At 38.7% G+C, this 13,283-nt stretch overlaps 2 protein-coding genes across 6 annotated transcripts in view; both read right to left on the reverse strand.

Moving 5' to 3' along the window:
• The window catches only part of Ranbp16 (Ran-binding protein 16), a 79,875-nt gene extending 78,715 nt beyond the window's left edge, over positions 1-1,160 (reverse strand). For all 5 annotated transcript variants that reach the window (XM_076177514.1, XM_076177512.1, XM_076177510.1 and 2 more), the window contains exon 1: positions 1,004-1,160. In XM_076177514.1, the coding sequence (XP_076033629.1) occupies positions 1,004-1,018 (15 nt within the window). In that variant the 5' untranslated portion in view covers positions 1,019-1,160. The remainder of the gene's footprint in view (positions 1-1,003) is intronic.
• Positions 1,161-11,193: 10,033 nt separating this feature from the next.
• Positions 11,194-12,151, reverse strand: LOC143020533 (clotting factor G beta subunit-like). The gene is made up of 2 exons (XM_076176964.1): positions 11,933-12,151; positions 11,194-11,397 (listed from the first exon to the last, which is right to left on the reverse strand). Exons 1-2 carry the CDS (start codon positions 12,149-12,151, stop codon positions 11,194-11,196), a joined length of 423 nt encoding a protein of 140 aa, XP_076033079.1.
• Positions 12,152-13,283: the final 1,132 nt, after the last annotated feature.

A 13,283-nucleotide genomic window follows, 5' to 3' on the forward strand; every position in this document is an offset into this window, starting at 1 on the left:
CTGTATACATCAATGCAATATACTATTACACAGGTACAACTATTAGCTAATTTGACTTATCATAAACTGAACTTGATCAATCTCCACCTAACTTGTGAAAACATGTATGGAATAAAGTTTTATACTTGCTCCTCATTCATCTTAAAAATACATTTTACTTTGTTGCCCATAACAACATCGTAGAGAATACTTCAAAGGGAATGATCTGTAATCTACATAACAGAGAAAAACTAGAAACACGTTCTTGCTGGCAATCTTTTTATAGGGAAGCCCACCCTATCAGCTGCACTACCATAACAAGACCAAGACCCTCTTCAATTAAAGATTCAATTAAATTTATTTCGCTAAGGCACCAGACTATTTTTCTGGATTAAATGCTTTATTCTCTAACGTCACTAGTCTGCTTAAGCGAACAGGATAAAAATAACCCAAGAAACATTTTCTTTGCGACTCTGCGGCCTAGATATGACTTGTATCATGGAGACAACAAAACCAAACTGCGTCTCAAGCGTACGTACGCAAGGACTCTCCTACTTTTACCTTGATACAATCACTTTATAGCAAACAGTTGATGAAAAGCTTTACTGAAAGCCTCTTCCAAACTGTAATTAAAAGCTAATAATGACATAATCTAACAAAACGTCGCAGATGAGCAAAAATTCCGAAATAATGTTTGATATTGAAACAACTCGAAAAACCAGTCTAATTTACTTAACGGACATTCTTCTACATACCCAAGATATGGATATTTTCAGTCACCGTGAATTATATCAAACCACAGGCTGTCAAGCACGGAGACTGTTCGAGCTTGGCTACCCATCAAAATGACGAAATTCGACACAAGTTTAACAAAGATTTAAAGTGCCTTTTCATTCATAAATTCCTTCAAAATTAAAATTATATATGCTACACATGTTATACATGCGTAAGAGTGGCTAAAGACAACAAGATATGTTGACTACAGAAAATAACATAAGAAAGAAAAGTATGTTTTGGTAGCTACCTGCTCCTCCGCCATTACGATGTGCTGCCATCTACAGGGATTGCGGTGATTCACGCGGAGAGAAGGGAGGGTGACGAGGGGGTAGCAAGTACCGGGGGAACAACAAGACGCATCTCCACCCCTGCCTCTCCACCAATCCCTTCAATCGCACTAGTGCAATTTTGAAACGGAGAGACAGGAAATAATATAATCTGATATCTAGATTTAATTATGAAAGTGTAAGGTCTTAAATGATGAGAGGATACGTCCCATACTTTTAATGGTGGATAACACGTTTACACTGAATTCAATGGCGTGATAAACCGGCTCCGGTGAGAAGATAGAGCCAGGAGTAGGCTACATTACATAATTTCTAACATTATTATTAATTGTTAATTGGCATTAATTTAGAAAATTATAGACAGCCTATTGAAACTGTTTGTCCACGTATATGTTCAAAAACAATGTAAAATAACATCATGTATGCCTCGATTATGTTGCAGCCCAGATCTGCAGTAAGAATAAAGTTATACTAAAGTTTATGTGTAGACAGGATGTCAAATTCTATGAACAGTTAACAGAGAGACGGAAGGAGCTCAAATGCAAGAAAAGGGAAGTAGATTACGTCCATTGGGGTTTTATTTCAATGTGGGGGTCATGTCACCCCCCTGCATACATTGTCAATAAATATTTTGGACGTATTTTCAGGCTACATTTACCACAGAGTTAGACCTTAGCTCAACTGAATTTGATATCTTAAGTTATTTCTTCATTTGTGTTCCCACCTCACCATAATCACCATTGATATTTGTTGTATTACAAAAATAACGTTCAATGTTCATTATTGAATGATGCACGATCCGGTAAAATTACAGAATTACGCAACCACGGATATTTAACACGAATTTACGTTGTTTAATAGGTCCTATTATATCCAAACCTAGTGTAAAAAATTCCTTGAAAATGGGTCTTTGAAATGCTAGAATGAAAGAAGTGAAAAATGTGTTTGCGTGATACTAGAACAACACTCACAATTTGATACATAAGTAAATATTAGATTATGGTAAACCCATGTATTGTTGAATTCTGTATTACAGCTCTGTACTTTGAAGATGAATAATAATAAGGTCACTGTTTAAATCTAGTCAAGGTCCACTTTCTTTTAGTTATGATTCAATAAAACAACGGAAATGGGTGACTTCAACAGAACTCAACTTGTTCTAAGAGCACTTGCAATTTACAAATTAACCCAGTAGTATATGTAACATCCTTGTTCGAGATTATACGTGTTAAACGGTGAAAATAGGCCCAATTAAAGTTTAGATTTGAGCTGAGCATGAAAGAGCAAAACTAAAATAGGATGGATCTGGATTTAAATTCTTCCAGATGATTCGCATTCTGATCAAAGTTGAAAGTGCATGCTTGGAGCTTCATATTTTATGAACGTGTGTAAATCAACTCAATAAAGCAAGAGTGGCAACGACCTTGCTCGGTTGCCAGATATACTGTAACTGTACCCATGGGCGTTCAGAGGTGGAAAGAAGAAGAATCAGTTGCATCCACTCCCATCCACCACTCTCCTTCCTTTCATCTTACTTAGCTCTACGTGGATGAAGTCGCCATCCCTATCTCCTGCCCACTGCCTGGGGCAGATGCAATGCAGCAACAGTATAACTAGAATCAAGAATTCACTGTGACAAAATTTGACCCTGGCAGACACATCAATCCAAACGACACCATAGACTATTTGACATTATAATCATTTCAGTATACATTTTACATACTTATTGCACTAAGGAAATTTGGAAGTGATATAAATGTGAGTATTTGACGCGCATCATTTATTGTACACTATGGTAATACATTAGAAATAATGGAAGGAATACGAAGACGACAAGAATATATTGGGTTGATAAAGTAAACGACACAAAAATCGCAATCTCTACATTGATAGCGACTTTCGACCACTCCCATATTCCAACTTAGCTAATCATAAGTTCCCGAAAATGTGAAGTAAGAAAGTACAATCCACGCTCTAACTACTTAATCTATTGCCCTCGCTGATCTGAAATTCTTAACCTGTGGGTAAATTAACCCCAGGTTGTTATTTTCTTATTGCTAATTTCAGCATAGACGACCTTACGACTAGTTACTGTTTAGAGAAGTAAATGTGGAGTTTGCCCAACGTTGCTAGTTCTCCGCTATGTTCTCGGACATTGATGAGTTCGTGTGTAAGAAAACAGGTTTAGCCATTAATTAATCAATTGACAGGTGATTTTATTATTGCTGTTTTTCCAACATCTTGTTGATTTTACTAGTAAAATGAAAATTACAACCAAGATACCCTGTTGTCATCCTCAGACTGTAGTGTCCCAATTTGATAAAACCAGACCTCAGAGAAGCCTGAAGACGAGTATAATTCAGAATGATAAGACCCGAGCGACCAGCCGACCATACTAATAGATAAACGTTGCACATGATAAAGGAATCCCTGCACAGTATCCTACACCCAACCTCTCGGTGTCATGCCAAATGGACGCGTGCCAAATAGACGCGTACCAGTTAAGCGCATTTCATAAATGATATCTGCTATTGTCTGCATTAGTTATTTTTATCACTTTGTATATACTACCATAAATTATAATTATTTCAGTATACATTCTACATACTTATTGCACTAGAGGAAATTTGTGATATAAAAGTGAGTATTTGACGCGCATAATTTATTGTACACTATGTGAAATGAATTAGTAGTGAGCAATCAGATGTTGCAAAGAGTCCAAGAATTTCTCTGTTGATGTATCTTTAGCAAAGTATTGCTCTCGGAGATGAGTCAGACACTGGTCCTGTATTTGACAGGTTGTGACATGTCCCGAGTCTTGCCCGGCTCATGATAAGCCCAGTGTTGCCCTGTTCTATCTTCAGGGCATCCACAAGCTCGTGAATTGTGTCTGTGGACATTATGTCGTGTGACATTTTGTCTGGATACCGACATGGCTGCATACACAGCAGAGAGGAAAAAGGCTGAATATGTTAAAAGGAGATGTAAGAGAGAAGCTTGGAAAAAATGGAAAGGATTTGGAAGAATATATGAGTTTCCAACACAGTCGATGCTTCTGACGACTGGGAACGCGATAGTTCCTCACGATCATGACGGTACTAGTTGATGCAAAATTAAACCATGCAGAAACAAGAACGCAGAAACATTTACTTATGCAACTTTTTAAGTGAACATAGTAACTATTTTGTTAAAACAGTGTACATTTACTCTATGTTTATTATAATTATATATATTTACGTCAATCCGAAACGCGTCTATATAGGAAAGTCGCGTGTATATGGAACACGTCCATCTGGACTAACCAACCATGCTCGTGATTGTTTAGACACATTTACCCTAAGTGTTTATTTTGAAATGCTATTTTTTTTTCGGTGAGGGTGGGTAGATATTTTCCGAGCTGCTTTGCTATGTCAGTGGTATGTTTCGGTTGATTTTCATTTGCCCTTAGGGTGGTGGCGGTAGGAGACTTAGTGTATGGACCAGGGGGTGGGCAACGGTTGGCACGCGTGGGCAAACTGGCACACTAACGACTTTTTTCTGGCACGCGAATCCCAGAGCTCACCTTAAAAAAAGATAACTAATAATCTCGAACTTCTTTTGTAGGACCATCGGTAATCGCATGATGCACTGGGCTGCGGATTTGGCCTTTAGGAGGTGAGGAGAAGGCTCCAATGCTATACTCAGAGGCTGTAGTCAGAAAGCCCAGTAGACAAAAAGCCCACTAATAAGAAGCCTCGATAGTTAGAAAATTTGTAAGATGTACTGTAGAAAAAAAATTCTGAGAAAAATGGATGGGCATGACAGGTGGTAATGGACATGGAACTGCCTAGTGTAGGCACTATGGTCTCTTGCAGTCTCCTTCATTCTTATGTTCTTATGTTCACTCAACTCTAGGAATATAGGTGAAAGGGTAGTTGAACAAGCTGAAATTTAAAACAGAATTTGGAATGCTCTCTGACTACAATGAACCACTTTCTATAAATGAATATAAAATACTGGCTTATTGTATACACTGAACGGCATTTGATTTATAAAGTATACTTGACATAGATATACTTCATAAAGTATACTAACCTAACCTAAAGTTCTGCAAATTGCAGCAATCATTTTCATTGGAATGATACCATAACATTAACCAAAATATTTGACTACTAGGCCTTCTGATTCGAAATCCTTAAAAGTAAAGGACGGATTCCGAAGAGGTGTGTGTGTGGGGGGGGAGGGGGGCATACGTGTACGAAGCCTGTAATTTTACTCTGTTGGCACGCGAGAACATTATTGTATAAAAGAATTGGCTGATTTTGGCCAACCCCTCTAAAAGGTTCCCAGGCGCACCACATAACTTCTAATAACAGAAGATTAATTCATCAATTTTGTTTACATTAAAGAAATCTGTATATCTAAAAGTCTAATGTAAGGGATCCGAATATATATATATATATATATATATATATATATATATATATATATATATATATATATATATATATACATATATAATCTATCACTGTCCCGGTAGTAAAAATATAGTTATTCAGATGAAAGTAGGTTGTGGGAGGTGTGGTGGTGATGATGGGGTGATGGGGTGGAGTGGGGTGTCAAAAATGAAATTATCCTTGGGCCTCCAATATCCTCGAATAGGATGTGAATGATCCTTGCATGTGGCTGGGTCATGAGCGATAAAGGTAAGAGAAGGAAGACAGTCGCTTGAAAATATTAAATCCTCTTAAAAAGAGGATTGAGGTGTTGTGTAACCTTTGTAATAGAAATAAGTAACACGCATGGGCCACGAAGGTGGTGTTTTCGTCGCTGATCGAAATATCGTACATCTGGTATTTAGGTCAGGTCTTCAACCGACCGAACTAGTAAACACACCTCTACTACGGCCGACGCTGCTGTACAGTGGATTACAACGACGTTAGTTTTAACACGCGACAGTATACACATGTAAGACTGTTTGTTTAATATTGCAACTTTAAATAATACTTACAGTAACAGCCATCAAACCCACGTACAGGATTTTTTTTTAATTAAGTGAATAAAGAAACCGTATAGCCTCGTTTGAAACATTCAAGAAATTTCCCCAACGTTTTTCAAACTTATGTTGTACAGTAATTAGTAACTTACCACAACCTTCTATTTCTTTTCCTAAGTGAAAAATAGTTGTGACCAACTCTTGTGAAAATGTTAAATCGTTATCATATTTCTACAATGTTTGCAATTTCGTAGTATTTGTCTATTTCGTAAAGTAAATAGGTTTTCATTAATGTAATGAGTTGCATTTTTGCATGATTTGTTTTTATCATTTCCCCATAAATGGGGTGGGTGGGATAATGTAAGGGAGCAACACACACACACACACAAGTAGAAAATTCACGGTAAAAAAGTTACAGGAAGAAGTCACAAAAAGTGGTTATCTGTCGAATTCTATCTTTTCAAGGTTAATATGTCAATCAGTCTCAGTATATGAATATGCAGAACTATTAGTACAATGAGTTTTGCTTAAAATTGTAAAATAGAACAAAAATATTAGATCTTTGTATACATGGGCAACATCAGCCTGGAAGAAATCAGGTATGTCAGTCACTGTGGTCACAGTAGTGCTGGGCAAATACCGCTAATCTCAGTACCGGAATTACCGGTAAACAACAATGCCGTTACCGGAATTACCGGTAAACAACAATGCCGTTACCGGAATTACCGGTATTTTACCGGTAAAAGACTCGTGAGGTAGTAGTCGCCTTTATGACTTAAATCTTTAAACAAATTTCATCCTACTATGGTGTGTAGTCACAACCCCATTGCATATTCTGTATATTGAAATAAAGTAAAAATTTCGATAGCCAGTTCTATTTTGTTTACGATATTGTGTTTATGGAGATATCTGGCAACTCCTCCCACCAATCGGAAGCAAGCTATGATTCTCAACAGTAAACACATGATTTTGAATTTTATAGATATCAGTGCGTTATCAAAGTTAGAGGTAGAAGCATGCCGCCTATCTACAGTATCCAGCCTCCCAGTTTAACTGTCTCTCCTGAAAAATCAATGTTTTTGTTCTTTAATAAGCTATATGTCTGGTTCTATTTTACATATTATTTTGATTGTTATGTCATTGTAAAGGGAAAAAGTCATACTTTAATTGGTGCTACTTTAGTATGCTATCTACCGCGCAAGTGAGTGAAAGGAGGGTGTCTGTGGTGTATAAACTTTTGTCCGCCTCTGCATGCATGGGTCTATGTTTGGAGGGTGCATGTGGGAGTGGGAGTTTTGTTAATACACACACATACACATATAAAGCTTTGACTAAATTGTAATAAATGTTTTCTTAAAAACTAACCTAAACTGACTAATTTGTAATAGATGTTTTCCTAAAAACTGCTTTTAATGTTCCCTTGTTTTAATACTTATTTCATACAAATTAGCCCAGCACGTGATCCAAAGACCAAGGTGAATACTCAAGGATATATTAGATTTCATTGTTAGCATATTTTTTATTTATTTCCTCAATTATCTTTTCATACAAATTAGTTCATATTCTTATTTAGAAACAGAAGCATATTGGCATTTTCATCACTAGCATATATATATATATATATATATATATATATATATATATATATATATATATATATATATATACATATATGAGTCTTCATTTGGCGACACGCGGAATTTTTCGATGAAACTTTCACAATTAATATAATTTCGTATGCTGATCACAGAAATAACATTAATTCTATTGAGAAATTGACAAAAATGCAAAAAAAAAAAAAACTGTTTTAATGGTAAAATAATTACCGAGACCTTAGCGGTACATACTTGCTTAATGGTAAAAGTTTAACCAGTAAAATTAGCGGTACAGTGGGCCGTCAGTATTGTCACTCAGTACCATCAAGCCGAGACGTGCTTACCGCTCTCTGAGTGTTATGGTATAGCTTATCGGTTAACGGAGCCTTAACGGTAGCAGAATTTTTGCTGGTAAGCTACCGTCAAGGTTGTTACCGATAAAACCCGTAACTATCGGTAGCTGCCCACCACTACCGTCAGTACCGTCACTCAGTACCACCAAGCCGAGACGTGCTTACCGCTCTCCGAGTGTTATGGTATAGCTTATCGGTTAACGGAACCTTAACGGTAGCAGAATTTTTGCCGGTAAGCTACCGTTAAGGTTGTTACCGATAAAACCGGTAACTTTACCGGTAGCTGCCCACCACTAGTCACAGTTAATCGAGTAAGAAATATGAGGAGGCATTTGCTGCATCACGTTGAGATGCCTGTCTCATACAGTATTCATACCATGTCTCATAATACCTTATTCCTCTCTATAGTATGTCGTTACTCACGAAGACAGTGTGAATAGTGGAAATATCGAAACATAGTGCAGTTGTGAATCAAGAATAGGTTTAGTGAGAAAAAATCTGGTGAAATTTTATTTTTACGCCTCCTGCCGTGAAAATAATTGACTAGCGTGGTAAAAATCTCCTACAATGGGTATATCAAACATGTCACTCGGAAAACCAAGTTGTGATGGAAATGTGTTAAAAGATCCAGTGGTCACTGTCGAGGCAGTGGGACAACAGATTTGTAGAGAAAATCCATCGATAGGTAGCTTCACAGCCATGCAGCAAATGAGTCCCAAATTCGTCTTACCAAAGTAGGCAAATTGAGATTGACTTCCAATATTTCTTTTCGATTACCTGACCTTCTTTCTTAATAAAATTTACATTTTTTGTCACTTTTTCCAGAGACTTAATATACCTGTCAAGCTACTGTGTTGTCTTGCCGTAATATTTTGAGTTTAGAGACCATAAGTTTGTGTATAAAACGGTAATTAAACCTTAAGGAAACTATATTTTTGGTCATTCAATATTTATTTGTTTCAAAAGAAATGCAGAATGAAAACGCAATGTAAATACATGACACAGTATTAACACCATATGATAAAAACAGTATTGTTTACAAAGGATCTTGTAAACAGTACTGTTTTTCATTATTTGGTGCTCATAAAAAATACACAAGACTTACGCAAAAAAAAAAAGTAAGACTTGACGTGTTATATAACACTTGAAAAGGGGAATTTATTTCAAATTGTTTAAAACAAACACATTTAAAAACACATCGCATGCGGAGAAAAAGATTAAGATTTTCAACTTACGCCGTAAGTCTTGAAACTCATAGAAATTACGTAAGATTTACTAAAAAAAAAGCATAGGACTTGACAGGTATGGACTTTATTAACGGCCACGACAGACACACACAGACACACACACACACAAACACACACACAATCACAGAGTAATAGACATTTGGAACAAGTTAGATGAGAAAGTAGTGTGTGCAAAAACAATACATGAATTTAAAAATAGTTTAGATAAAATGATATATAAAGACGGGGCATCACGAGCATAGCTCCCCTTCCCGTAAAATACAACTAGGTAAATACAACTAGGTAAATACAACTAGGTAAATACACACACACACACACACACAGACAAACACACACACACGCACACACACACATTCACACCCACCCACACACACACACACATACTGGACGGCGCAGTGGTAGCGTTCCCGGCTGCCACTACGGCGGTCCGAGTTTGAATCCCGCCCAGGGCTGAAATAATTTCAGTGCCGCTGCGCTTCGAGTCGTTACTCCAGCTCTCGTGGGCGGGGAGTTGGGTGTGTGTTTGCATGTAAGGTCACAGCATTACCCATAGATCGGTCATATACGAGCTCTGAGCTCTCTCCCGGGGGGGGGGGTGTGAATAGCTGTCGATCACGAGTCCAACATGTGATCCAAGACCATAGTGAGTCACACACACACACACACACACACACACACACACACACACACACACACACACACACACACACACACACACACACACATGCACACACAAAAGACCTGAAAAAGAACAGCTTTCCCCACAGGGTGATAGATGTTTGGAACAAGTTAGATGAGAAAGTGATGTGTGCAAAAACAATACACGAATTTAAAAGCAGTCTAGACAAAACGAGATATGAAGACGGGACACCACGAGCATAATTCCCCTTCCCGTATAATACATTTAGGTAAATATACACACACACGCACACACACGTGTGGTCGTTGTTCATTTTCCCTCCGGGCAAAATCCGGCAGCCATTTTCCCTTCGGTCGTTTGTCCTCCAACAATCGGCCATTTTCCTTCCATTGAAAATAAAAACAAAATCATTGTAAATAAAAACAAAATAATATTATTATGCAAGTATGCAATATTTTCCCTCCATGGTCCATTGGAAAAATAGTAATATGATTATGTTTTTTCTTTTCTGTTTTTTTTTTTTTTGTCCTGTATTGCAATTATGCAATAGAGAGAGAGAGAGAGAGAGATTAGTATTAAAATTTGGAATATGTTTAATACCTCCAAAGGTCAGTGGTCCCCAGACTACATAACTTGAATTGCTGCAAAGAAATTCATCTCAAAAGCAGCCAGATTTGACCTCACTATCAGTCAACCTTCGCCCTGACTTCATCAACGACATATAACCTGAGTCCTCACTTTTCCCTGTGCCCAAATGTACCCCTCTTAGCTATATTTATTCTCACACTCTACACTATGTATCATTCTGCTGAAGAGGACCACATATAGTGGTCGAAATATACACATTTTCTGGGCATCTTATCTCAATCTACGACAGTGGGTTAATATGTCTCATTTTACAAATGTGACACTACATTATATATATATATATATACATATTTATAGATATATATATATATATAAACAGTATATATGTATATATATATATATATATATATATATAAACAGTATATATGTATATATATATATATATATATATATATATATATATATATATATATATGTATATATGTATATATGAACACGTAAATAAATAGATGAATAAATAAAGAAATAAATTAATAAGTACTTTCCTTTTTGGACAACGCCATTTCGCTTTCAACAGCTCAGCTACTGATATGGACAGTAAACGCATCGAGTTTACCAGCGATACGTCATCATTACCCTACTCCTAACCCTTCTCCTTCTACTACCATTCCTCGATTCGACGAGAAGAATCTCTTGTATACGACGTTGATCTACAACGAAGACAAAAAAATATCCTTAAAGAATATCAGGCATCATTTAGCCACTGCCCTGAGACTAGCGACGCTGCACGCCCCGTAAACGACTCCGTCGATCCAGTCAAGGAATACGTCGATTCTCGTGTACAAGGACGGGAAGCTGACGTCACCGCAGCCGTGCCCCGCGCTGACCACGCCGACGGCCTCGTGGCGACCTTCCGGGGGAGGGTCCTCGTAGATCAGCGGGCCTCCGGAGTCTCCCTGCAAAAGGGTGTGAGACAACTTTACCCAGACATACAGGGACATGTCTGGAGGGGATATGCAGAAGGATTTCGTGTCAGAATACTCGTAGAGTGTGTGCATGTGGTAGGGAGGTATTTGGTTCTCTCTCTTTTTTCTCTCTCCCTTTCTTTCTCTCTCTCTCTCTCTCTCTCTCTCTCTCTCTCTCTCTCTCTCTCTCCTGTGCGTAAGTGCGTGTGTGTGTGTGTTGTCTACGGTTGATTATTTTGATAACTAAAAATCTATGTTGACGGAGACGAAAATCTCTTCAGGGTTATCCATATTAAATGAGTCTTATACCAAAGCTGTGACCAAGATCTCACTCACTCACTCACACACACACACACACACACACACACACACACACACACACACACACACACACACACACACACACACACACACACACACAGACAGACACACACACACACAGAGTCGCAGGACCCACTGCTAACCGGTACGTCCCTGATCATGGACCACAGCTAGTATCATCACAGGAAGACCAATCCTTGCTCACCCTGCAGACGGCCTGGCCCGGTCCTGCCGTGGCGCAGATCAGAGACTCGTCGATGCCCCTGGGGAAGAGCTGCCTGAAGACGTCGCCCAGGGTGGCGTAGTTGGTGTTGCACTCCTGCCGGGATGTCACGCTTACTCGAACTCGTCGCAGCACCTGCGACGTCGGCGCTGAAGGGGGAAGGAGGAGGAGGAGCTGGGTGAGCAGGTCAGTTTTGGTCATGTAGAAGAGAAAGAAAAAGGGTACGTGACAGGTAGATTCTAAGTAATAGAGACACAGACAGTGATAGACAGAATGTATATATATATATATATATATATATATATATATATATATATATATATATATATATATATATAGAGAGAGAGAGAGAGAGAGAGAGAGAGAGAGAGAGGGAGACAAATATATAGATAGAGAAAGAACGGGAAAACACGAAAACGCGAAGGTTGGGGCGGACTTTGGGGGGAGGGAGATCAGTGACCAGTTACAAAGGAACAATGCGCCCCCCCCCCTTTGTGTTGGTGGTCGTTTCCTCACCATTGGGCAGAGTGCCCCATCCGGACACGGCCATGGGGAGGCCCTCAAGGACACGGATGGTACTCGGAAGGCAGAAGGGCCGGATGCCAGCGTCGACTCGAATTTTGTCGCGAAGTGTGATGACCTGAAGGCGAAGACGATGACGACGACGACGGCGACAAGTCGATGACGCCGGAAGCAGGGAGTAAGCATGAAATTAGAGGTTACTGCATCTTAATGGATACGAATAGGTGTGTGGAAAAATATATGTAAGATACATACCAATACCAAAAGGTCCTTTCTCCTAATAAGTGGGGTGGTCCATCCAAAGCATACATTCACTCTTCACCCATCCACACCTAGCTGTTGGCCCGTTTATCCTAGCTACTTATGGATAAGGGGCCATCCCTGCTCCCCGTCCTCCGCCCGGGTCAGAAGCAATGCAATAAGACACAGCACCTCCACGGCAGAGCCCGGCAGCCAGAAGCTGTTTTATCCCTATCGCTTTATTTACATGGCCAGCCTCCCCCAACTCATTCACTCATTCAAGCATTTATAGAACAGATAAAAAGATAAATATTCTTTTTGTGTCTAATGCTCCTTTCAGTCCATCCGATCATTCCCTTTCTCGGTCTTCCTTCAAATTCAACTCATCCACTTATGACCTCTACACCCTTTTTGTTCGTCTTTCTTCACTCATTTTAGTGTTTGGCCTTGGATTCCAGATTGGGTTCCTGTACAATTGCCATGCATATGTTATGTTTATGTAGGAACTGTTTTAGCTCTGTGTGTTTGCTTGTGATGTTAGTGATGTTGATTTGTAATATATTTGAATTAT

Source organism: Oratosquilla oratoria, chromosome 40 (genome assembly GCF_046742065.1).
Source record: "Oratosquilla oratoria isolate Oo_2021 chromosome 40, ASM4674206v1, whole genome shotgun sequence".
NCBI classification, from domain to species: Eukaryota; Metazoa; Arthropoda; class Malacostraca; order Stomatopoda; family Squillidae; genus Oratosquilla; species Oratosquilla oratoria.